Below are 27,252 nucleotides of genomic sequence, written 5' to 3'. Positions count from 1 at the left end.
TGGCATGGGGAGGAGTGTGGAGCTTATTGCACTGTCTCTGAGCTGTCTGTGTGCTCCACTGCGGTCCTTCTCTCTCTCGCTCTCTCTCTCTCTCTCTCCTTCTCTCTTTCTGCTCGAGATGGACGTCTTACACTGAGCCCCGAAAACCCCTATGAAGCTCTCGCTGGCAGCTTCGCCCCGCCAAGCGCCAAGCCGCAGCGGGTACGCCAGTGCCCCCCTCCCCCTCAAAACCCCTTCCGCCAGCCTCACTTGTGAGAACAGTGGGGTGGGGGGGTTGAAAATGGAGAGGATAAGATTAGCATGTTTAAACCTAGCTTCTTATCACTTCTTCCTACATAAACTCATTACACACACGACAGGCCTTTATCCTCTCTCTGGGCTCCCTCTTTAAAGGCGGCGGTTGCCAGACGGAGAGTGGCAGACACAGATTCGCGTTCGCCCTTACTTTAGGGTACCTTTTAATATTTGATAGGGGAAAATGCGAGGGGGATTTTTTTTTGTGTTCCCTTTTACGCCTCATGCGTTATGAATAATGAAATCATAATGAGTACCTGGAGTGATTAACTTGAGCACAATGGCTGCTTTGGTGGGGTTTTTTCATTTTAACTTCACGATATGGTCCAGCACGCAGCGGTTTCCAGCTTGAGCCATTGTCCATTAGGCCCCGGATAAATGGAACTCTGGGCGTTCTATTCATGTCACTGCGAGACGGCAGGGCTCTGGGCTTTGGCCGTAGCGGGGCCGGCGTTAGCCAGCGCCTGTGGGCGCGAGCGGGAGAGGGGAGCGGATCGCGGCACTGAAAGCGGGGAAGACGGACGAGGTGCTGAACCGAGCCCTGCGGTCTGACACAGGCAGGACCCAAGCCACGGGTCTCTGGACCCGGGCCCGGCTCAGACAGAACCGAGGGGGAAGGAGCTAGGGGTTGGGTGGAATGAAATGTGGCCGCATATTGTGAAAAGCCCCCAGCCACCCAAATTCTAACGAACACACACTTGCACACGCAGATACACACATACAAACACACACACAGAAACCCGAAAGAGTCATAAATTCAGAATAATACAGCAGAAAATGCTGAAAAATGTGCAGAGCAGAGATCCAATGACAAATGTTTCAGTACTACAGGTGTGACTGGGGGGGAGAGAAATACAAAGAAATGCTACTACTGCATGCTTTTGGTGTTACTACAAAAAGAGGAACCTTTACCTCGACTTCCTCAATCAAGGATCACTCGAACCCTGGCTATATGAGCCGATAGGCTGGAAAAAAGTGTTGTTGATTGCAAAATGTGTTCAAATCTGCCCGCGCCGGTGTTCTCCTAAAGCACTATCTTAGCATGCACAGCCAACAAGCTACACTAAGCTCTGCCTCTTCCTTCCAGCTGTGCAAGGGTTAACATATTTCCGCGCAGGAAATAACAGATTGTGAGCTTTTAAACATAAACTGAAGGCTATACATTTCCAGTTATCTGCGTGAGGGATGGGACCCTCCTCATTCCTTTTTCTTTTTCTTTTTTTTTACGAGCTCTCTGCTGTGTACTTACGCATGGCATTACGCAGGGGTGGAACCTGTGCCTGTTTCTGCCCCGGATTATCCGTCAAATAACTAATGTCCTAATTCTTAAAAAAACACCCTTCTGATTACTCACCCAGCCCACATCCACATTTCGCATGAGCAGGTGATTATAGGCACGCGGTCCTACCCCCTCTGTTGCCAGGGCGATGGTAAATGAGGTGTTCCAGGTTCGGGGGGTGGGGGGGGGGGGGGGGGGGGGGGGGTGTGGGCAGAAGACGGGAGGGGCTATGATTCATATTGGCAATCAGCGTGTTATTTTTCAATTTTTCACCTTGATGTAATTGTCTAAAAAACACATTAGCGCAGAGGGAGCGGCCCTACGAAATAGGAGATGCGAATTTGGGGAGGGGAGGGTATTATGTAAAAATTCCACCACCCCCTTGAGTGACTGATGGGTCCCCCCGTGCCGTGGAGCAACCGTGATTAAATATGTAACTGTGATTGGAAAAATAAATAGAGTGTAAAAGAAATAATGTGTACAGGCGGATTTGCGACACCGCATAAGAGAATGCATATTAGGGAAAAAAGGAAAAAAGGCTGAAACCATATTAGCAACATTCATATTCACGACAGTGGCATGAGGCCATGATGAGCGCTGTTCTTCAGCGCATTTGCACTTGTAATTGCACTTGCATTTGTCTTTTGTGTTTAGATACATACATAAAGAATGCGGAAATATGCGGAGCAGCTGAACCGCCCAGGGTAGGTCTAAAATGTGGAGACCGCCAGTGGAGTGTTTGTGGACTACAGTTCAGATCCGGGAGAGAACGTTCTCTCTGTGTCATGGCTGGTTCACGGGGTATTTTGTGGTGACTTCTGCAAGCCTGTTATAGGAATATTCACACCACATGGTCAAACAGACCTGTTCCACTGAGAATTACGTACTGATGTGTAAGGTTTTTGTTGTAGAAGGTTTGAGGGGTTACTGTATGATTGCTAAAAGCAAAACTAATGTAAACTAGCCATAAAGAGTAGAGGAAAAGATTGGCTGGACAAGTGGAGCAGCTCTAACACTTGCCCAGAACAGTCAGAGGTGTGTGGGTCTGTGTGTGTGTGTGTGTGCGTGTGTGTGTGCGCGTGTGTGTGTGAGTGAGAGCGAGAGAGAGAGAGAGAGAGAGAGAGAGAGAGCGAGAGAGAGAGAGAGAGAGAGAGAGAGAGAGAGTATGTGTTAATGCAATGTGTGTGAGTATGTGTTAATGTGCGTGTGTATGTGCATGTGTGTACTTGTGAGCACCTGTGTATGTGTGAATGCGTGCATACACATGCTTGTGTGTGTGTGTGTGTGTGTGTGTGAGTGTCAGAGTCTGCACGTCTGTGTGAACAACGTGCTAGGGTAAAGGTCCACCAGCCTAAAGACCACAAAAGGAGGACGTTCTCGTTCAGCATGACCACAGAGCCAAAAATACGACGTAATGAAGCATGTGTCAGAAACAGCTACCCCCCGCCGGGCATGAAGGGCGGGGGCTAGCTCATTTGCTCCCTCATTACCTCTGAGGAGGGGTGGGGGCATCACGGTCTGGGGACCGGCGCACTGGAAGAGTAGGGACGTCCCTTTGGCAGCTTTTTGGCTAATTCCAGAGAACCTCCCCAGAGACATGTGAAGCAATGGCCTGGGCCCGGGGCTTAACGACCGACAGATCGATACATGAGTGGCTCTACCACCATAATGAGCTTCTCGCTGTCTGCCTCATGATAGGTATTCAGCACCAAGCAACAAGGGCTAAACACTGCCTTTATCTACAAATCTACAATCACCTCTCTGTCCCTCTTTTTCTTTCACTCTCTCTCACACACATACATACGTACAGTCTGAGCCAAAACATAAAATCCTGATGGATACTCTATACTGCAATATACTACGTTAGCTGAATTTTTATATCACAGTGCGTGCCAGCGGATTCATCCCTTCCACTCTAAGTAATGTCTCTCCCAGCCTAATGCCTGACTGGAGGATTTGGGATCCAACTCACGTCTAACTCAAAGCAACATTTTTCAGACATTTAGAATATCATCGTAATTGTTCCCAGAACTGCATAACTGACTTTTAATCTATATGTTTGCTTTCCAGCTTTTAAAATAGAAACATTATAGCTAAGGTTAGATAAATGGAGGTATGGCAGTGGAAACAAAATAATTGGATTAAAAAAAAAAAAAAAGATTCCATTGATTATTGCTGGATAATTGAATTTGGAACCTTTTTTTTTCTGCGTGAAAGTCTTTCCTCACTTAGGCAAAGAAGTGAGAAAAATGTTCCCGCGCTCTGCGACCGATCTCCCGTCTCTTTGTTTATTTTCACTGAACGTATTGCCCCCCCCCCCCCCCCCCCCCCACCCCTCGCACCCCCCCCCCCCCCACCCCTCGTACCCCCTGTATGAAACGCCCGTCCTCTGTTTTCGCCTGTAACCGTACGCCACTCGACGGGCCCTTTGTCGGCTTTGCCGGGGCCTCCGGGATCATTTTTCTCCTTCAAATCCCCCTGAAAGGTATACATTACCCTCACTGTCAGGGAGAAACACTTATCTGAAAGATAAATTGACAGACAAATAATTAGATTCTTTTCTGCCCCCCCCCCTTGCGCAAAGCCTTCGCTCCATCTGTGTGAGGGAGGCAGGCAGTGAGAGGAATCTCTTATTTTGTGGGAACATCTAAGCCGGAGGGGGGGAGTTGACTCTAATTTGTGTTAATAAAACTTCTCTAAATTGTTTGTGTAATGAAATTATGGTTGTTGGGGGGGGGGGGGGGGGGGGAGCCCGGGGGACGTTGTTTGAGCGATAAGCAAATAAAAATAAATCACTCGCCATCGAACTGCGCCGACCTGCCCACGCGTCCCGTAAACACGGGAGGAGGAAACAGGAAGTGACCTCGCCGAGCGATTTGAGGGTCCATAAATCCCAATGACAGAGGGTGGCGCTTTTACAGTGTCTTCCCTGAGATGCTTCAGGGGGGGATGAGGGGAGGGTTTGAAACATAACTTCCTTTCTTTCCGGTGCTAAACAGGGGTGGGGGAGGGGAGGGGGGTACGGAAATGCATTTTTGGGATTTTGACAGACGACTGTCAAAAGCATCTGATCTCTTGCCGGATGTGGGGGGTATAGAGGGGACCCCGAATGACAGGAGCTAAAAACAGGCAGGCCGCTGTCAATCCAAAGCTGCCCCGCTGCTGCTGCTGCGGAGGAGGAGGAAACTGACACAAATCATGGAGCAGATAAAGGTTTGGCAGGCGCGCGCTCTCTCCGGCATCTCCCGAGCCAGACGCATTTTCTCCAGCACACCGGTGACTCATCTGGCGAGTAGCGTACCGTACCGTACGACACCGGCAAACAGGGAGAGCGCTGCGTCTCTACAGGGCCAAGGCCTCGCCGCGGGCCCTTCGGTCGAACCGCGCGCGTCTGGCGGAGGCCCGTCGGCCCACTCTCGCACGGCGCTGCTTTTTTGCGGTTAAGGTGGATGGAGTGGAACCGGGGAGAGCCGTTTTTAGCCGCCGCTCTCCGGGGGCCGCCGTTAGGGGAGGCTCTAAGTGGCTCCGCCGTAGCCTGTCCGATGGGTTTGCGATCCGGTCCGCGGAGTCGGGGTGCGCCAGCGTACCTTCAGGAGAGGCGTGCAGGGAGGCCTCTCGGGCCCAGCAGTACACCCACGCCGAGGAGAGAGGCGGGTTCCTTAATGGAGGAGATCTCGGCTCTAAGTGAATAATGCAGCCGTGCTAATTGCACCGATTAATTATTGATGTGGAAGAGAGCGTGCGTGCGCGCGCGTGTGTGTGTGTGCAAGTGTGAGCATGGGGGGTGTAGAGTGATGGAGAGCGGGGGGCGGAGGGGTGGGGCACATTCTCCCTCTTAACTGGGGATTTCAGTGCAGCCTCACAGAGCTACCTGGCGTCAGGACAGACCTGCCATAATCCCCCCTCGGCTGATGATTAGGGGTGTAAGAGGCTGTCACAGGTACAAGGGGGGGGGGGCTTTCCGTCTAATGCAATGCTGCCGCTGTAATGCTAAGAGCGCAGATTACGGAGACGTGACTCCTCCCTACTGCATTCAGTCCTGCGCAGGGCGCAGACCTATGCATGACTCGAACACGCACACGCAGGCACACCTGTGGCATCCTGCTTCGTCAACACGCAAACAAACACACCAATGATTGCGCACGATTGCATGCCGGAATTACTGCTGGCCAATACAATTTCCTTATTAAACTGACACTTCTATTTTAAATGACACAGATATTGCTGCTGATTGGCCGCCTTCAGGAGCCCTATCAACTGATCAAACTACTTTAATTTAGTATAGCACCCTTTACAATCAGACCTTCACAGGGCTCTTTACAGTGAACCATTTCCAGTGGGAATTTTAAAAAAAAGCACAGAAAACCCAAATGATGTTAAATAGACTAAAAAAGGGAAAAAAGACTGCTGTCTGAGCTCTTGCAGAAGGCAGTTAAGATCACCTCCTGTGTGAAAGGATGTGTTGATGTATATTACAGAGCAAGGAGAGAGACTATGACTGTGTGTCTTTGTGTTAAATGCTTTTTGGATTGGCTAGGCGGTATCCTTGTTCAACATTACCTTGCAGTACCTTCACAGTGCTTTTTTGCCTTTTTTTCCAGTTATGACATTGAAGTGATGCAAAATCCATGTAAACTCAAAAAGCACATTCATGCTCTCTGCTAGAGTGCTTAAACAACCCCGAACTTCCTGCTGCCATCACAGAGAGAGAGGTCTTCTTACACGTCACCTCCAGAAACCGCTTGTTAAATAAGGCTTAGCAGAAACCTACACTCTCTCTCACAAAGGCAAATATGGCTGCCCTTGTTTTTTACCTTTTGTCCTTTAAAGTCAGGTGCTGGGTCAACCAAGTGCAGGATACTCATTACCTTCTGTGCCTTTGGTGTTGCTGAGGGGGGGCATCGTTTTTGGGAGAGATTAAAAGGGAGGTGCGTAAACACAGGTCGTGTTTCCTTTTAGCAGGTGAAGGAGCATTGTGCTGTTTTGGGTCACACCGGAGGACTCTGAAAAATTACAGGTCACCAGTTTTCTTTATGACCAGTAAGTGCTGCTATGTGGCATTCCAGCTTTTCTCACCATTCATTGGCAACCAAAGCTACAGGAGCACAAGGCCACTGGGCTTCTTTTTGCTGGTGTCAGTAAATATCTGACTCATTTTTCTATGTAATGATTACAACAGTGCAATGCTTAATTGCTTGAAGAAGCTAATACAAGGTTTAGGACACAGTGCTTTGCAAGAAGAATGAACCTGAGACGGAGTTAAATCTACCTGTGCAATACTGAGAAACAGATCGGGCTCTGAACTCATGCACAGAGTACACTGTGGGGTCGATTACCTGCCAAAAAATGCAGGCACACCCTTTGAGCAAGGTGACTTTGCACAGGTCAAATTCTGATCCATGTGAATGTTTCCAGCAAACATCCAGTAGCACCTGTGAACACCAGACTGAATTGGAAAAAACGGTTGCCAAAATCCTTAACTGCCACCCAGGTTCGTATCACAGAGACATTTTAAACCACAAGCTGGCAAAGAAGACCTCCTGTGTCCACCAAATTGAGATCCATTCTTAAGCATTTTCTGTGGCACAAACAAGGTCTGACAGATCTCACCGCTGAACATCTTTGACTTTTTAACACTCAAAATTTACAAAAACAAGTAGCGCAGAGACCCCAGATTTTCTCTTGTTGTCTTGTTCTCGTTGTCTGAGGGGCATTTTCCGCCATTTTCAGGCTGTGCCGTAAAAGCAGGGAGCCGTGAGATGATGGGCCTTCCACAACTTGCCCGCCGGCATCTGCAGCCTCCCGCGAACAGGTTGTAAATAGCCGCCATTACGGATCAGCCGTGCGCCGGAGACAATGAGCTGAGGAGAATGGCTCGGGCCCTGTGGCCCAGGCACAGAGGTAAATCCATAACCACAGCCCCCCCCCTACCCAACACTCCCCCCCAATCCCAATGTTCTGTACCGCTGCCCTTCCAGCTACCTTTAAACCCCTGCTTCTTGGTGCCATAAAACATCAGCTTCGGACGCGTTTAAAGGCAAGAAGGTCAAGAAGCCTCGCTTGTCCTCACCCGGGTCCTGTCGGGTTGGGGGCTGCCAGTCTCTGTGACAGACGGCGGTATGAACGGCGGAATTAGCTCCACGGGTCATCTGGAGCCTCTCTGCGGTTCCCGAACCGATACGAGGCAGAGATTGGCTGCCTGTGCAGATTAAATGGCTGCAGCTACAAAGGCTGATATTGAAGTGCTATTGCTCCAGCCAATGAGGAAAAGCATTATAGATGCCAGGAATTCCTACTATGGGATACTGTTCTTCCACCCTTAGAGGAGACTTCAAACTAACCTGAACTGCTCCAGTACAGCTGAGCTCTATATACGCATACATAAATGTTTTTAACGCGAAGAAGGAGAAGCGTGGAGTATTGATTTCAGGCCCGGGGGGTCAATACCCAAACTGCAGGAAATTATTTTCTGGATTGAATTGTCACGTCCAGGTCAGAGGGTGAAACTGACACCACACGAGCGAGGTGCATGTGAGGGGAGAGAGCTGGGGGCTGACCACAGCGAAGGGGGTGTGGGGGCGGAGAACGGGACCAGAACTTGAAAGGGGGTTAAAAAAAAAAAAAAAAATGACCCCGAAACCCTGACTTATATACAGTTCTCAAAGTATCCCGTTTCAAATGAATCCAGCCAGCCCTGCAGATAAGGCCAACTTCATGTCCTTGTTCTTTGTTTTTTTATGAAATTTTTATTGTTTGATGCATCAACCACAAAAGAAGAGGCTAATCCAAGTCTGTTGGAGTCTGCCGACGACATAATACAGCTGAACAGCACAACATCTGTTGTGCTTTGCTCTTTTGATGTAAGAGACACAGCAGAAACCTAAAAGATAAAAACATAAAAGCCTAAAAATGGTTAAAAAAAATATCCACTGAGGAGACATCTTAGCCTGACGGTGCACGGCTGCCACAGGTGCAGGGCTCTTTTTACCTGGCGTTGAGATTGGCCACGCCCTGCTGCCCCGCCTTCATTTGGCGGCTCTGCCCTAATCAGCGGGCGTGTCATAAAATTCCATTACGGGACAAATGGGTCTCGCGGGCGCTCTCATCTCACAATGAAGCCCCGCTTCATTATCCCGCCATCTTCTCCCTCCATCCACGCTTTTTTCCCCATTTTATTACCCTCCCCAACCCCCCCCCCCCCCCCCCCCCCCAACACGTTAAAGCCAATCAGTCTAGACCCCTTTCATTAACATGCAGATAACCATCATCCTATCACAGACGTGAGGGAGGAGGTGGGGGGGTGGGAGGAGGCGTCTGTGTTCATTTGACTCGGATCACTAAAGGGAAGTACCTTCCTCCATCACTGGGACATGCTCTCATGACAGCCTGGGCGCTCTCTAATGTACAGTCAGGGATAGTTAAATTAGCAATTACAAGTGTTCAGGTTAAGATTAATTGGATTACCCAGGGAGTAGAGTCACCCCCCCCCGCTTCAGTGGGGTCTTATCAATCAGTCCCCGCCTGCCAGTGCCACCCTGTAGGGTCCCGCTGTCTGTGTGGAGGAAAAAAAGACACGCCGCGCCACCGCACCACATCTATCAGCGACACCCCGACGGTGCGGCAGCCTCGTTTTCGGAGACGGTCCTCCTCCGGCGTCGAGCCGAGCCTCTGCCTGTGGCTTTGTGAAAAAGCTCTGGCTCCTCTGGAGGGGAATAATAAAAAAAAAAGAAGCGGGTTTTCATCGCAGCCGTTTCCATGGACGCACGAGAATCCCGGCGTAAACACGGACACGTCACGCATGTGTGGACACACATGCGCGCATGGGACACTCGAAGGCGTCTCCGCCTTCTGCTGACAAGGCAATGCATAGCCTCCCGATTGCGTACCGCAAACCATGAGGTGGTTATGAAACATTACATTACGAGCTTGGGAGATGTTCTTATCCACAGCACATTACTCAACATATACTTTCTAATTTACATTAGCTGGATTTTAACTCTCTGGGTCTAAGTTCTCTGGGTACCTTTTTAAACCCAAAAAAAGAAACAAGAAGGGAAAAAAAAAAAACCTGAATCCTTTGCCCGACGATATAGCCTTTTAAGGTATCTTAAGCTGTGCTTCCCAGTTTCTGACATCAGAAGCTGCCCACAACAACAGTCGGGTTGTGGGCAGTGTAGCATAGTGGCAAGGAGCAGGGTTCATAACTGAAAGGTTGCTGGTTCGATTTCCCCACTGCTGCTGTACCCTTGGGCAAGCTACTTCACCCAGAACTACCTCAGTAAATATCCAGCTGAATAAATGGATAACATGTAGGAATTGTTACCTACGTACGTCGCTCTGGATAAGAGCGTAAATGACAGTAATGTAATAATGTAATGTAATGTAAATTGTCACGCTGATCGGGCCCCCTGATGACCGAGCCTAGCCCGTCACTGGTTCTGCTCCGACAGAGACGGGCCGCTGCTGCCAGGACTGGCCGACCTTCTGCGGTGGAGGTGCTGCCAGCAGGACTGGGCCCCATCATGGCCGGTGGACCCGGATCCGAGGGGGGTGGGGGGGGGGCAACGTCATCTGGAGCCACTTTATCGCCTCGGCGTCAGCTGCAGATTACACTCACGGCGAGTGTGTCAGTATTCAGACCCTACGGCCTGAGGCGGAACGTGTGTGTGTGTGTGTGTTGGACATGTTCGCCCTCTGATTCATGTTTTGTCTGCAAATCGTAAGGATTTTGGAGGGGTGGGGGCTGGAAACAGCTCACGAGCCTGGTCCAAAGCGCTTTTTAAGGTAATGGCGAAATCTCTGCGTCCTGCCCAATCTGAGTTCTGGACTTCTGTGTCTGAGCCCATGCCGGGGCTGGTCTGGCCTGGCTGCTTTCAGACACAAACAGCAAGGACCCCCTTCTAGGTACTACATAACGTTCCTACAACATCGCCGCAACGTTTTTTTTCTGTTTCACCCTGTGATGCTGAATGAACAATGAACATCACAACTCCTCCATCACACTGGGACGATGGGTCACGCACTCCCCCCCGAAAGCACGGTGGAGATCTGCAACCTCCAAAAAACGAGGGCGTTTCTTCCTCGGACGCTCTCAGCCTGTCGCTCGGGCTCGCCTCTTCTCACAGAAATGACGACGTCTCCCTTCCTGGTAATAAAGCTACAGACCGTGAAACTGAAAAAAAAAATGGAAAAAAATAAAAAGTAAAATCCACTCATTCCTCCCTGGTTTCCCACCACTGAGGGCAGTAATGTATATACACGTTCTATACCCGCACCATTTACTAGGCCCCTTTCTCTGCCTGAGTAGCCTGGTTTTGGCTCGGGCCTCCGCGGTAATACCGCGGGCTGCTTGTTAAAAAGCGTCCTGGGTCTGACGTGCGTGGCTTTTCCATTTTGTTCTTCGCCCGCTTCCCCCTTTGCCGAGGCTGCCGCAGCAGTTGTCCAACCTCGCAGGCAGGCAGGCAGACAGGCAGGCAGGCGTTTTCCCCTGCGCCAAATGATAGGTTTTCGGGTTTCAAGTTTGTTTACGAAAGCATAACACTTCCCTCCGTGAATGAAACGGCTGCCAGAGAGAGAGAGAGAGAGAGAAAGAAAGAGAGGGAGAAAACTACTACCGCAGGAAAACAAATGGCGGTGAATTGCGGCTATGGGTTTGGAGACCGGGAGCCAATGCCTTGAAAAGCGCCCGGAGGTAGCAAGTGGCTTCTGTAATGCCAGAGAGCTCTCGTGTGTGATTTGCTGTGATTTGCTGCCCTAGTGCCGGCGAGAATAAACAGCCCCCTGGAAACCTCCGCATGCCACTCCTTCGTTCATGAGAGAGATCAGCAGTCCCTCTACGGACACAGCTGTGTTTTGAGGGCTTGTCCTGTTGTCCACAACAGAGGAAAACAAGTGGCTGGCTGTTTCTGAGTTTCCGTAGCCTACCCTAAGCTTACTGCCGTGGAGTAAAGGTTAAGTTAGTTTAGGTGACTGGAAGGAGCTGCCCCTGAACCCAGCTGGGACGTCTTGGTTGAAACTTGGCAGCAAGTTGTCATGGGCACAGAAAAAAGGGGTTACGCACTCTACGAGGCTCACAAATCATTATGCGCAGTAAGCTGCAAAGCCATCAGGCAATGTAATGCAAAGCTAACATGGTCGAGTCGCTACATTACAATCTAAGGACCTGGAGGTTAGATCTTCCCTCTGAGGGGAAGGGGAGGTTCACAGCGCAGCGGCTCTCTCAGCCCTGGTGGCTTCGGCTGTCTAATAATAATCAGTCACCCTGCTCTCCACTTTGAGGGGCTTCATGAAAGGGCTTGTGGGCCTTGATCTGCGGGGGCTTGCTGCCGTTTGCGCGAAAGTGGTCCGGGAACTCCCACGGGGGCGGTGAGAGACAACAGGCAGATCTGGTTTCGGTCCCACGGGGGGGAACATCAGGTGCGGGTGTCTGTGGGTCTCGAAGGCACCTGCTCTCTCTCATCGGGCTCACGAGATGTGGGGGGGTTGAGCAAGGGGGTTAAATTCCCAGCATGCCTCTGGGCAGCTGCTGACAGAGAGGACCGTGCCCCCACCCCCTACCCCCCAGCGCAGGCCTTCTGGGGTCACTGCTGGCCTGGAGGGGGCAGTGCATTCCTCTGGCGGGAGGTGAGGGGCCCGGCATGTCCCCCGTTTACAATAATATCCACGGTAATCATTTTCACACCCCCGGGGTGGCCGGGGCTTGTGCACGGGGTTGGGGGGGGGCACCGGGGATCGGGTTCTGTCTCTGACCCGCATCCACGCCCTGAAACACGAGGACACCGCCCCGCCGTGCTGAACCTGCTGCCTTCTATAACAAGAACTGACCACTGCGTGTGCCTCAACGCTGCCCCCGCTGGCTGCCGGGGGAAGAGCAGGTAAATGAAATGAATGCAGAATAAAAGGCAGCACTGACTCTGATTGCTCGCTGACCGTGCTCCACAGCGGCCTGGCTCTGGTCAGGGATGATTTAAGCAGTCACAGCCATCAGAGCAGAACTCAGGGTGAGGAGAGCGAGCGATCAAACAGGCAAACACGGAGGCCAGAAAAAGAGAAGTCCCGCCGCCGAGAGAGATGCAGATCTGCAATCAGCAGGGCCGGCAGTCGGCTCTAAAGTAGCCGGTTTCAAGTTCAATCGCTCGGTTTGAACAAACAGAAACACGCTGTTCCTAAGGCCGTGGCCCGGCGGGATCAAAGGGCGGCCTTTTGGAGCCAGCCGCACAGTGTACACCCACACACGCACAGGGAGCTCTTTGTTTGCAGTGGGTTCTGTGTCTGCGCAGAGCGCCGAGCGCCTTCCCCTCCCCTCAGCGCAACCTGCGACGGCCGGGAGGGTATCGGAGGGCCCGGGCCCGGGGGGAGGAAGGGACCGTATCGGCCGGGACAGAGAGGTAACTGAGAGGGGGCTCCTGTGACACTGGTCTTCTTTTCCCCTGGAGCCTGATGAAGCCCTCGGGAGGAGAGCGGTCACATTTGTGTGCGTGTGTGTGTGTGTGTGTGTGTGTGTGCAAGTGCATGTATATATGCATGTGCACGCATGTGTTTTGCACATAACTGCATATACATGCATGTGTGCTCGTGTGAACTTGTCTACATGTGTGTGTGCGAGTGTGCGCGCGCACGTATAAGCACACGCTCACATGCGCCTGCTCTGCGTGACCTTCCACACGTGCGTGCGCCACGCTCTGACGTAATCGCACCAGACTCACAGGTGCGCGGCGGAAAACGCCCCAATCGGCACTCGAAACTCAGCGGCGCTCTCCCGTCAGGAGCGGATCCAGGCCCCCCGGCCGGCCAGCCGGCCAGCCAGCCAGCGCTGTGCCACGGGCCGCCAGACTTTCCACAGGTCCGGCACCCCCGCAAAATGACGGGTGACGTAGGTGACAGCTACAAACAAGGCGCAGTTTAAACTTTACACCCACTTAATTATCACCCTGCGTTTGCCAGGACGGTAAAAAAGAAAAAAAAAAAGAAAAACCGGCAGGAGCTTGCTGAGGAAACATAGAGAATTTCTGCCTTTTTCCCCCTGAACTGCGGCACTCAGAATGCTGCGCACAGAACATGAATTCCAACAAACATCTGTGCAGTCTGCCAGCGGAGAGGGATTTGATTTACTTTACTCTCTTTGTAGTTTTCAGAACCAGTGGAACAAAAAAAATATTTAGAAGACAGATCTCGGAAGGAATAAAAATGTAAAAAAAAAAAAAAAAAAAAAAAGTCAGAGAATTCAAACATGGAGCTGCGCCCCGTTGGATAATGGGAAATTTTTTTGTGTCTGGATCCTCTGATGCAGCGATGCGGTGAAAACCGCCGCGCTTTGATTCATTCTGACTCCGTCCACATCTGAGGGGGCCCTTTCGCCGCATGGCACCACAGAGGGCACAAGAGGACCAGTAACCAATTTCGGCGAGAGCCCTTTCTTTTCCTCGGGATCCCGACTGCACCAGCGGCATGCGTTATTAAAAACACTCTCGGAGCTATTACCAAATTTCCTTTAAAATGCATCCACGAAATACATCACAGACACAGAAACCCCTAATTTAGCATAGTTTTCAAAAAGGTTGCACAGACCCCCTTCCCTCTCTCTCCCTCTCTCTCTCTCTCTTTTTCTTTCTCCTGCCTACTCTCTTTCTCTGTTGCTCTCATCTGCTCTGATGGCATTCAAATACATTGTCTGCATTTTTCCACAGGGCTTTTGTTTTGCATGCATGTCAAATGCCTACATTTCCTTATCACGGAAGAGTACACAGTCGCCATTAACTTGGGGGTGGTGTTGTGGGGGTGGGGGGGAGGGGTCACCGAGCTGATTCAATTCCTTCTTGGGCTCCATCCAAAATGGTGTTGGTGGTTTGATTTGGTCTATTTTCAGCAGCAGACGCAGAGTTGGTCTATCTGTGAGCCCGGGTGCGAGTTTGCTTTAAAAAAACACCCCTGTGACGTGTCACTGTGGTGACTCTGAGAGACGTTTGGGGGGGCTGTGGGATTTGGTTCCGGAGGGGGGGGGGGGGGGGGTTAGGGTTGCGAGGACAAGACCTCCGCCTGCTAGGGTCACACATGTTTTCGCGAGGGGTAATTATCCCATTAGATGCTTTGGCCTGCCCTAATCCAGGGAGCCTGGTGACTTCAGACGCCGGCCACTCCGCTTCGACAGGTGAAGGGGGACTCGGAGTAACCCTAGTAGGGCCGGGACGTAAGGCTCACTGTGCGGGGCAGAGACCTTTAACTGCATCAGAGCGTGTACACTGACCCCCTTGTTCACATGACACACATACTTCCTGAACAAAAGCCCTCTGGCTCAGGGACAAATGTCTGGGTGAAAAATGGAAAAATAAAACATATCTGATACTAATTAAGTGGACTTTCCTTGATTAAAACAAACCAGAAAAATGCAAGGACAATGAAAGAGGTATAACATGGTTTGGATTGACTGCTAAATAAGTAGAATTTACTTCTCATCTGTCTTCCTTTAAGGCCACTAGAATATGCAGCATACAATTATATCTAAAAAAGTTGTGATATACAGTTATGAAGCCTTTATTCACACCTGGAATACTCAGAAATGAACCACAGGAAACCAAGTTCATGTATTTTCATATTTTCAGTTTGATGACATTTATAATGCAAGATCCAAGGTGTATCAGATTCAGTTATGGACTCCTGTTTTTTTTTTTTGTTTGTTTTTTGTGTGACACCACGTCTCACCCCAAAAGGTGCAAGTACATACAAAGAGAATGATCTGCCCTGATGGGCTATCCTTTAACAAGTTTAATAGGTTCACACAGGTTCAGGGCAATTAGCAGTTTAAAGGTAAGTTTAGCCTCTTCTATTTCAAGCTCACGAGCCTCCACTGGCATGAGGCATGACTTCGGGGCAATGAGACAGACAGACAGAGAGAGAGAGAGAGAGAGAGAGAGAGAGAGAGAGAGAGAGAGAGAGAGACAGGGGAGGAGAGAGAGAGAGAGAGAGAGAGAGAGAGACTCTGCCTGCTCTGTCTAGCCATGACAAATCCAGTCAAGAGTTCAATGACTCTGTGAGCCCAGTGCCGACATTCAGCTGGGAACAAGTTGTGCCCAAACAAAAACACACACATAAACATACACACACACACCCACACACACACAGAAAATCCCAAAAACGAACACACACACACACACACACACACACATGCCTACATGTGCACGCATGCTCACGAGCACGCGTACGCACACACACACACATGCACACGCACAGACACACACACACACACACACACACAGACACACACACACACACCATCTCAGTGCCATCTGGCTTCTCTCTCAGACTTTAAAGAGAAGCTATGCGACTTTCCCCCCTCTGTCCGATGAGAGTGAGTACAGGGGCACAGTGACTCAGGCTGGAGCAGGCCTTCGGGTCTGGGACTGGCCCTCGCTTCCACAGGACTATTAAACCGTGTGCTGTGGACGACGAGACAGTCTCGATCCCAACACGCATGGACATACACACAAGCACACGCGCACACACACACACACACACTCGCACGGACACACACACACACCACAAACATGCAGGCGCACACACACACACACAAACACTATACTATAGTCCTGTGATGACATGTATAAATCTGAAGCAGCCGGATATAAAGACAAAAATATATATATGACTATTAAATATAGAGGGGAAAAGAAAAGCAGTACGTCCAATGATAAGCCTGTAAAATATCCATTCAGCACACACTATCCAAATATATATAAATATCAATATATATATACAAATATATAAATATCAATAAACATAACCAAATTATAATAAAATAATAGTTTTTTAGCAAATACACTCATAATTATATAAACAGGATGATACACAGAACTTCTTGTTTTCAATTCCCCAGAATATTTTCTTTTTACCCAAGTGAGAAAAGAACAGCTGTAAAAATACATAAAATCAGCACACTTAAAAAAAAAGTTGAAATGAAGATTAAAAAAAAGATTTTTCTCTTTTGCATGAGAACAACTCATAATTGATGTATAGGAGACATAATTTATTAATTTAAATGGAGAGGGCTTGTATTTAGGGCTGCACATCAAAAACAGAACCTCACAAGAATCCTGGAGACTAGGCCACAGTTGTAAAATAATCGCACTCGATCACACCCACGAGGGCAGCGCACTGAATCACTTGTAACATTTTAACTTCATCTTCATATTGAAAACAAAAAAACTCAACATTCGGTGTGGGTATTTTATGAACGGAGGACGAAAAATTTACTAGGCCTTTACTACAGTGAATGGGCAAACCCGGAGCCCACCGTGTAGACACGACAACGTCGTATTAAAGCTGAAACGGCTGAAAGGGCTAAGTGTTGCACCATACATTTCTCAGAGGAGTGCCCTCCTGTGAAGAGCACGTATCAGCCATTTCACGTTACACAGGAAGCGAATCCCCTGAGAAGCGTGCCTCTGTGCTTAAATATTCACAGAGGAAAAAAGAAGAAACTACACAATGGCAGAAACGAGACACTGAGATTAGTCAGCAACAAAGTGGGACGACTTTCACAATGTTAATTCACAGTGTCAACAAATAACAGCCAACATATGGAGTGATTCCTATACTAATACGAGCGGCTGTTGAGATTGGAGAGAGATTAAAAACAAGGAAAAATGCCGTGTGGGCACAGATCCCTGACAGTGTATAAAAGTTTACAGTACAGAACTATTTTTTTTGTTTGTTTTCTTAATCGCTAAGCCATTTGCACATATCCATCAAATTGTCGTGGGTTGTAATATAAGTACTGTAAATGTTTTCGGCAAGTGGCTCCGAAGACCGGACCTCTCAAGGCTCTTTTTAAACAGCTGACGCCCACATTTGGAGACTTTTTTTTTTTTTCCCTTTACTTCAAACTAACGAAACTACAGTTGAGCAACAACTTGTCTTGCAGCAAACACTTAATGTGGAAAAAAAAAAAAAACAGCCTTCGTCCAATCTAGGGCAACTAAACATAAGCATTCCTATCAACTGCTATCCTCTGTAGAGACAGGCCATTAATAATGACCTTCCCCGGAGCCCCAGGAGCAATCCGACAGGAACTTTCTGCCACTGAGCAGATGTACTCCTTCATAATTAGTCACGTCTTTATTAGTGCTTTGTATAAGAGTATATATATTGCTGTGTTCATTAACCAGCCGTCGCCGCGGGTCTTTGAGAGCGGGCCTGGCGCTAAAGCTGCCCTGTAGCAGGCGCAGACTTAGCCCGGCGGACGCTTGGCAACTCGGGAGGATAGATGGGACCCTTATGGATATAAACCTCCACAATGGATGAATAGGTAAATAAAAGGGGTGTGAAAGAGTGATGGCGAAAAGAGAGAGTGCATTCTCAGAAGGGCACAGAGAGGGAAGTCTCTGTGGGAAGACTGAGGGGGCCGTCAGACTGGGGGGGGGGGGGGGGGGGTGGTAGCGGGGGGTGTTCTGAAAGGAGGTAAGAGTAGGGAAATGGGTTGGGGGGGGGTGAGGTGGGAAGGGGGGGGGGTCAAAGTTTCTCCCCCACCCTTGGAGCACTGTGCAGTGTTAACTCAATCAAAAGCTGAATTATACCTACTGAGACACTCAGGTAACCTTTCATTATGGCCCTAATTCTTCTTAATAACAGAGTCGCGGTGTCGGCGATGCCCCATTACACCGCGAACCATGGAAAAGGGAGCCATTATACCCAGGAGAGCCCCCCCAACCCCCCTGCGCAAAAAACGTGAATGAACACACACAAATCGATCTGAAACTAAATCCACAAATCAATCTGCGTGTCTGAACAGGGAAGTGAATGCAGTGGAGAAAGGGCAGCTCTGAATCAGAGCTACAGAGAGACAGAGAGGAGGAGAGGAGAGATTGAAAGACACAATTATTTATAGAGGGTGTGTGTATTGAGTTAAAGGCGGGGGGGGGGGGGGGGGGGGGGTTGCTGCTGTGGAGGAGGGTCAACTTGTGTTTTTGTTTAAGAGCATGACCCCCCCTTCCCCTGAAAAACAGTTTTGGTTAAATACTACTTCCTGAGAAGCCCTGGCTCTGAGAGATCCAGCGCCCGGACCGACCTCTCTTCTTTTCGGAATTTCAATGAGCAAAATAAAAACAACTCAAAGCCACTGGAGCGTGCAAATATAGACACAGAACAAAAAAAAGGGCCTTTTTCACCGGCTTGCTATTGTCTCTCTCTTAGGCCCTTTCCAAAGCCTTGAAACCAACTTCTAAATATCAAAGACGTGTTATTCTTTCCTATAGCACCCTAAATAATTCATCAATTGAATGGACTGTGAAGTGACCCCCCTCCCTCCCCCCTCGAGACACACCCCCACTTCACAAATTCTAAGTTCTGTTTCTGATGGTCCAGATTGAACTCTTCTAGATTTTGGTACCAATTAACATTACATGCTAACTTCTTACTTCATTAAATCTATTAAAATGGGATCAAACAACACTACTACAATATTACAATGCAGTCAATATATTACACACAGAAATTATACTTGCAATTTAAAGCATCACACAACACACAAATAACGTTCAAGAACCACGACCAAAGACAAGCCTTCCTTTTTTAATTATAACACAGTGTTTTGATTAAGTGATATACAGTAGTTAAAACAGTTAGATACCACCAATCAAATTATTGGGGTACAATAACGTTTCAAAGAAGTGGAACAGGTCATAAATTACTAGGGACATAAAAAAGGTTTGGCAAAATAACAGTACAAAAACTCTACATAAACTTTAGATAAACTTCAACGTGCCCCACAGAGCGTAGTTTTATAGTGTGCAGTTATTGCCCGTGATTATTTTACTGCCAGTCACGACTGGCAGCAATACAACGTTGGCTATTAAAAAAGTTTAAACATCGCAGGCCCTTTTAATGCAAACTCCGCTTTCAAATAGCACCTGCTGTTATATCAACCAACCGTTTATATCACATTAATTATATTACGTTAGTGTGCACGACGGAACCAATTTTTAAGTTAAATATTTATTAAATAAATAAATAAATTACAGACCTTGTGCATAATTTTGTTATAAATGTAAAAAACGGTTATACTGAAGCAAAAGCGGCAAACTGCAAATCTGCACGTGTACATAGGCCTATACACATAAATAGAAAGAAGTACAGAAGCTCCCAAAGTGAAATATAACTACAAGAACACGAAATCAAATTAATTTCGCGGACATCCAAGTTCTAAATAATCACAGGCTACTCGGGATTGCACAGATCTACCATCTTGTTTAGAGTAAAACATTATTCCTCCCAGTTTTCCGACTCCCAGAAGAACACTTAATTAGCTAAAATTCAATTACATTATAGTAGCGCTTTACAATTTACGTTTATGTTCATATTTAATCTATAATGTTCTGTTACAATACATTAGCATATTAGCAAGAACATTTAGCATAAAGCAGAAATTACTCGTGGTTTGCATTTTTTTTTTATCTTTCTCCAGAATATGTCAGCACGTTCATATTTACTTATTATTTAACACGTAATTATTTAACAGAAATTAACTAACTGCGAACAATAAATAATAAAGAAAGAAACACTTTGTTTGGTGTTCATAAGTGAACATTTGACCTACAGATAAAGTTAGAAGGCATTTGTTGTTTGAATACTGCTCAAATCTTTCTTTTCTTTTTTTTTTTTTTTTTTTTAACAGTGAGAGGCACTGGCGATGCGCGCTTCAGCACGACCCAAAGATAATCGTTTCTTTGTTGATCAGAAAACCCAGACAGGCAAAACAACTTCTACAAACAGGCTACCATTAAAATTAGCCCAGGGAACAGACAATAGATAATAAAAACAACATATAATAATAATAATAATAATAATAATGATAATGATAATAATGATAATAATAATTACCTGTACCAGTCCAGTCCGTTGTCGTAGTTCCTGTCGAAGAAGTGCGGCTCGGCTCCCACGGCCCTGATGTCGGGATGCACGCGGAGAAACTCGAGCAGCGCGCGCGTACCCCCCTTCTTCACCCCGATGATGATCGCCTGGGGCAGCTTCTTGGTCCCCTCTCCGAGCTGGCTGAGTTTACCTGTACTCCCCGTCTTCGTCGAGAAGCCTGACACCCTCGCTAAGGACGCCAGCTCCAAGGAGCCTGCGAGCCGCAAGTCAGACCTCAGGTTACCGGTGTCCGCCTCCAGCCCGGACAGGACGCTCGCCTCGACGCCGTTCCTCTCCGCGTGGAACCGAGAGATGAGCCCGGCGTCGTACCCCGGCTTGCTGATCATTTTTTGGAGCAGCCTTTTCCTCCTCAGGGGCTGCCAGTCCTGCAAGTCCGAGGCGAGGAAGCCCAGCACTTGGTCGGACGCTCTCACCGGAGTCGGCATGGTGCTGCAGCGGTCCGTGAGGCAGTACAGAAAGTACAAGGACGTGAGCAGCGAGCACAGCATGACCGCGAATTTCTTAAAGATGCTCTTGGACGGGGGATCCGAAAAGACACGGCTAAATGCCATAACGGTCCGCGGGTCGTTTGTGCAGAAGCCACAGCCATGCTAGGCAGACATTCTCGGGTCTTGCCATCAAGAAAGAGAGAACACTTCAAACTGAGACCGCACCTACAGTGGACTCGGAATTGTGAACGGCCGCGGCAGAATCAACCTTCACGTGCGTATGGAAGCTGAGGTATTTACTGAAGCCAGTTCGAATTCTTATTATAACTTAAAATGAAGTGCAGGTATGAACTGCATATATTCCCATAACTTGTTTCTGCAAAATGACAACGGCCTTGATTTTACAGCAAAAGGTGCATGTCTGGATGAAGACGGAGCGATGCAAATCTTTTATCTGGAAAATCTATAGGCTCAATTTCCAGGTTGAAAATATCACTTGGTGCCGTATGTCCCACACTTGACTTGTGTCTATGTACCATTCCTGAACTGAAAAAGAAAATCGAGAAGAAAGGAACTGTCTTTGCAAAAGATGCTAATATTTCATGTTCCAATGAGCCCAGCCCTTTACGCACAGGAAAACTTTTACTTCACTGACTCCTCTACACGTGTATTGCTTGTATCAAACTTATGCGTGACATCACGGAAGGTAATGGACGTTTCCAGGTCCAATCAGAGCCCGTGGAACGACTTCCAGGGTTTGTAAGGAGTGTGTCAGATAAAAAAAGAAGCCAATGAAATGCCTGTCAGGGCGGGAGCACAGACACAAACCCGCCGCGCCCGTTGACGAACTGTCAAGCTCGGAGGAATGCGAATCGGCGTGTCAGCGGCAGTGTCCGATGGGCAGAAAGGACGCACATTTCCGGCAGAGAAAACAACTACGCGTAACCTTCTTTTCGCGATAATTCAGAAACTGCCGCTTCAGATAATCTCGTTAGATTTATGACGGTTTTTGACTGAAACGTTCTTGAAAATAGCATTTTAGTAACTCCAACTGAGCGGTAGTAAACTGAGTAGCCTATATTTTAGAAACAGTTAATTCTAATGATTGTTTAGTTGACGCAACTACGTATAATACTAGTTGGGCTGCGGTGGCAGGCCTGCTTGTATAGTAGTCAGGCATTGTCTTTATCCGAAGGTTAAAATATAGCCTGCTACCGTAGCGGATAATTAATTGCCAGTCATCTGCTTCAGATAAATTTCAGGATTCCCATGTTCCCATGACAACAAAATGAAAAGGAGTCGCTTCACTTTCGATATTTCGGAACCGTAATGACAGATTGATAAAGAAGAGCGTGTTAGAAATTCGGAGGCTCATCGGTGTTGGGGGGTGGGGGGGTGGAAGAAAAGAAATCTTCTGACAAGTGTCATTATGCTCCGCTGCACAGCGCGCGCGCTGAATTATCGTATGTGGCAGGGCCGAACACAATATTTTGTAGAGCAGCGTTTAAACGCGGTCCCCTTTGAAATGAACCGACGGTACCGATTTACTAACAGGTCAATCATTCCCGGGTATCACGGCTGACTGACAGACTAGACCGCAAGCACCAAAAACAACCTGAGCTTCCCAACGAAAATGTTATTATTAAAGGCGCAGGAACAAAATGTCAAGGAAAATAAATTATTTCAGATGTACAATTACCGCGGCTTCCCTCCTCGTATTTGCGTGTGTTAATACACTTAACCTCGCAGCCTCGAGGGTATCGTGTCTTAATATGTGCACACACAGATTAATCGAGCTGTTTTACAGTGTTACGGTCTAGTGTGAGTTCTTTAAGGGAAATTCTTGACTGTTCATTTAGCAAATCAAACAAAAAAATACGGTAGTACTTTCCCATTACGATTTGGAAGCGGCTGTGTGTATTTTTAAGTAGTTGTCCTTTCATGTAAATAACAGAAACTACCCAGATTTTAAAAAGTTTATTGTCTGAATCCTCCCTGAATCCACCCTCTGCGTCTCCCTGCATGCACTTTAAAATATGAAGTCAATACTGTTTCCCGGTTCTACAGATATTTAACGTCCATATTATCTCACGCTTTGTTTTTGTCTTGTAGGCTGCATGTGCGTTGCGTATGTGTCTGTCTGTATTTTTTGTATGTTTGTTAAAATAGCTGAACTAAATGGCCAAAGAAATGATGCCTTAACACAAAGTTTTCTTTAAAATAAGGTGCAAGTTTTATGGGCACGTCTCCTTCTCATCTCTCGGGCTGAACGTCGCACAAATCCAGACGATCTCCCATCACCTCGTAGATTCCTTTGCCACAGTCCTCTATATAAACTCCGTCTCGCTCAGCCCACCAAGGAAGATAGCTATTATTGTAAACGGTTTTTTCTGTCAGTATTTTTTAAGAAGAAGAAAAAAATAATAAGGGACACATTATTTCTTTACAAGTGAACAAGAACAGAACCAAATGTTTCACATCTGCTCTTGTATTTTGGAGTATTAGCATGAGAAAGCCAAAGCAGTGCTTCAATGCTGCACAGCTCACTGGTCGAGAATGAGGATGGAGACCTTACTCAGAGGACCGTCTTGCTTGTGCCAGATGTCCCCGTGTTGGGATACAATGCAGGGCGCCCCGCATTTAACAAATCACACCCCCTTTTCAACCCCACCAAAAAGAAGAGGAGCTGGCGTAGCCGCCCTGTTCCCCCCCACCTCCTCGCTACCCCACCAACGGGGCTCCCTGAAGAGTCCCGGGTCAAATGTTTTCACATCGTCATCGCCCTCTCGGTGGAGTGCGGAGGAATCCGGGGCCTCTCAGAGCGTTGAAACGGGCTCCCCGTGTCGCCATGTCGGCTATACTACTTCTGACCAGCCTTCCGACCCCTTTGTTTCTCCTTTGCTGTCTAGAATTCAGTCAAAGCATTGGCTGACGAGTTTATTTTTAATTGATACTTAAAAAAATCAGTTACATCTTTTGTTACTGTTATTTTTAAGGATTTCATATTGGTTGGCTGTAGTTCAGTGCCTTAAACTCCCATTTCCTCGAATATCCGTATTTTTCAAGGAACCACACTGTTTGTGTACGGATACGCATTTTCCTTGACAGTAAAAAAGGGCATTTTAGTGTGTAATTATATACCCGGTCTTTCGTGCTCCTACAAAAATGTGCAAGCAGTCTGGAAGGCATGTAACGACGGAATCTCACTTTCATCTTCGCCATTCATCCAAATTACTGCAATGCAGTTCCATTGAAGCAGGCATTCTGGATTCTTAGCGAAGTCGGGTTTTAAGTTTTTGGGAGTGTAAACATGGACCTTGTGTGTTATTTACAATAGACGCACCATTATACGCGCACTGATACGGACCGAATACATTCTGTGGTATTCTCGGACAAAAAAAGGCTTTAAAGTAAAGACCTACCTAATGCAGCAACTATTTCAAGATGCCAGTAATTGTTCTGGTAACTGATATTCATTGTATGCTGAAAAACATTGCGCTGGGGGGAAAAAAACAACTACGTCGTGTTTATGGCAATCTACCGTTCTAATGAAATAAAAGTGAAGATTCTGTTACAGCATGCGCGCTTGGCCACTCAGAATGCCAGCAGACACAGTGGATCAGCCCTGCATATCCTTTCCAGACAGGTTTACGCACTGCAATTTGAGACCTGTCAGTTTTGGGGGAGACATCTTTACTGCCATTATTATTGCTGTATATTTTCTCTGGATGGAACTCATATATCTCTTCTAAATACGAACGGAAAGGGTTTACATATTCTGGGCTTTAAAGCTGACATCATTCACTTGGGGGTTGCATAAATATAGAAGCAGCCGCATTGTACACAACGAGGCTGTGGAGTTGATCGACGATGGGCAGAAGAGTGAGGAGTTTCACCTTGCTTGAGTGTTCCCAGGAGCTGGGCAGCTGCTGACTTGGAACAGTTTACTTTGAGGGTGCGTCTTTATCAACACTCCGCCTCCATTGGAGTCAGTGTGTAAATGGATCTACTGTAAGACTGAATAAAAAAAAAAAAATCTTGCTGAATTCTCTCCAGTGTGCCAATATTTTCTTCACAACTGCACATCTAATAAAGAACTTCTCCCTTTTCTTCCCCCTCTCACAGCGCTGCAATTTATCACACTGTTTCCCCGGCCTTGCGGGGTCATTAAACTCAGAGTTACAGGTTAAAAGAGTAATTCATTTTTTATAGATCACCTTTACAACCTGCAGTAGCTCTTCCTCCTTCCACCTTTCAGGTGTAGTATTGTGATGCAATTTGATTCTGTTTTCTAAGGACTGTTGTACCGTAGTAGTATACTTGGCTTCTGTCAGACTGCACAAGTTAACTTGTGGTAGGTCTTGAATAGTGTCATGCTCACACTCAGTGGTCTGGGAGTGTTGTTAGCCTGGTCTAACACTGTTGCTCATTTAAATTGAATGGATACACTTATGTTCTATTATGCTGGAAGTCGCTCTGGATAAGAGTGTGTGCTGAATGCGTGTAATGTAATGTAATATACACAGCAGCAAAGGTGTTTGGACGTGTCAGTGGGGGCCTGGGGGGTGGGGGGGGGGGGGGGGGTGTTGGTGTTGAGGGAATTTAGTTGCTTTCATCAAACAAACACGCTTTTATGTGCAAAGGGGGGGAGCGGAAGTGTACTGAGTTTCATACACACAGCTGGGGCCCACACATCCCCAGCGTTGCGTAGAGTGTCTCAGTGTTATCCTCCCCTGCAGAAAGGGAAGGGCTTTTATTAAGACCCAAGGAAACGCAAATAAATCATCTTCCTAATCAGATTAATGGTGAAAGCGGAGTCTGACTTCCGCCACTCGAAGCCTTGTGGTTTGTCTCTCCCCTCTTTGTGCACCTCCGTACATCTACGCAATATTAACAAGGAACAACCCTCACAAGTTATAAGCTTCCCTGCAAATGTGAGCCGTTTGATAAATGACACTATTCATAACATGCTCTTTATTAAAGAATATTTTAAAAAATGGAATATAATCGGGCGGGGGCGAGTGGGTTATCATTAATAAGGCGCGTGGAGAAAAATGGCTTGTGCGCCATTCAGCGCAATGAATCCGGATGCAGTGTGACTTTTTAAGAACCCAGAGCGGTCTTCTGTTGAGACACAATGGAGCTATTGATAAGAATCTGTTCCCTTGAATATCTGTATACTCTGACGTCTGCTGTTTAACAGAGTCACTTGCAGGCCATGTAAACCAATTGAGTGTCCGAGAAATCAAAAATAAACATGATAAGTTTGAGCCATTTTGCTATGTAAATGTTACAAAAAAAAAAAAAAGAAACAGTCATCACTTGTGAATGTTTTCCACAGAAACCCCAGTGGATAGTGATGTATTACGATAAGACTGCAATGCTTTAAGTCATGATTCAAAACAATACTTTTATGGAATAACAACTAAATTAAGTTATTGCATAGACATATAGGACCAATGTTATTTGTGTTAGATTTGTTTAAGATTTGTGTAAAATGTCTTGTGAGAGTTAAAATAAATCCATTTCAGATGTATTTTTTTTTGCTGTTAACATTGGGATGTGAGTTCAGTTCTAAGACAATATAATTACCACATTACCAGAGCTATGTGTATAATAGAAGTTGTTGAAATCTGTTCAAGGAAAAATGCAGAATGTGTCATCTGAGGACTCCATTGTAAGTGGAGCAATCCTGTGCATGTGTGTGTGTGTGTGTGTGTGTGTGTGTGTGTGTGTGTGTGTGTGTGTGTGTATGAGGGCTTGTGTGCGTGTGTGTGTGTGGTACATTCCTTCCTCTAAGAGGCAGCAGGAGTCAGTTGATCATAGGAGCGAATGCATGTTCTCCCATCCTCTGAGTAAAAAGGACATGATTCAGAGACAGGCTGCAGTTGGGTAATGGAAGGTTATCAGCACCTTAAATCAAAACAGTAAAACAGTCCCAGAATTAAACCCGAAAAGCGTTCGGCAACAAGATGGGTCCCGTAGACTGGGTGTCGTGTACATAAATTCAACACAAGCAACTTCCATAAAGTTCAGTTTATGAAGTTTGAAGATTTGCACACACTGGCTCATAAAACTGTTTTTTTTTTTTTTTGCACTGGAAGTGAGCAATTAATCAGTTGCAGCAGTGCTTCAATGGAGAGTCATCTTTATTTTCTAACTATGATCAGTTATTAATCATACTTACTGAGATCAGTTACTGTAATAATACGGGTTTCTGGCAAGCTGTGTGTTCTCCAACTGTATAGGCCTCCACCCTTTGAGACACATGCCCTGGGTTACAGAAAAGAGACAGCACTGTCATCAGATGGATTTTACTCTCCCGCACAA

General features: G+C 47.2%; 1 protein-coding gene across 1 annotated transcript in view; it reads right to left on the bottom strand.

Moving 5' to 3' along the window:
- Nucleotides 1-21,556, bottom strand: part of si:ch211-216b21.2 (heparan sulfate glucosamine 3-O-sulfotransferase 3A1) — a 37,697-nt gene extending 16,141 nt beyond the window's left edge. The window contains exon 1 of the mRNA XM_036531886.1: nt 20,444-21,556. Coding sequence (XP_036387779.1) covers nt 20,444-21,045 — 602 coding nt within the window. The 5' untranslated portion in view covers nt 21,046-21,556. The remainder of the gene's footprint in view (nt 1-20,443) is intronic.
- Nucleotides 21,557-27,252: the final 5,696 nt, after the last annotated feature.

Source organism: Megalops cyprinoides, chromosome 1 (assembly GCF_013368585.1).
Source record: "Megalops cyprinoides isolate fMegCyp1 chromosome 1, fMegCyp1.pri, whole genome shotgun sequence".
Classification (NCBI taxonomy): domain Eukaryota; kingdom Metazoa; phylum Chordata; class Actinopteri; order Elopiformes; family Megalopidae; genus Megalops; species Megalops cyprinoides.
Note: the sequence above shows the minus strand (reverse complement) of the source record. Positions and strands in the feature narration are given on the sequence as shown.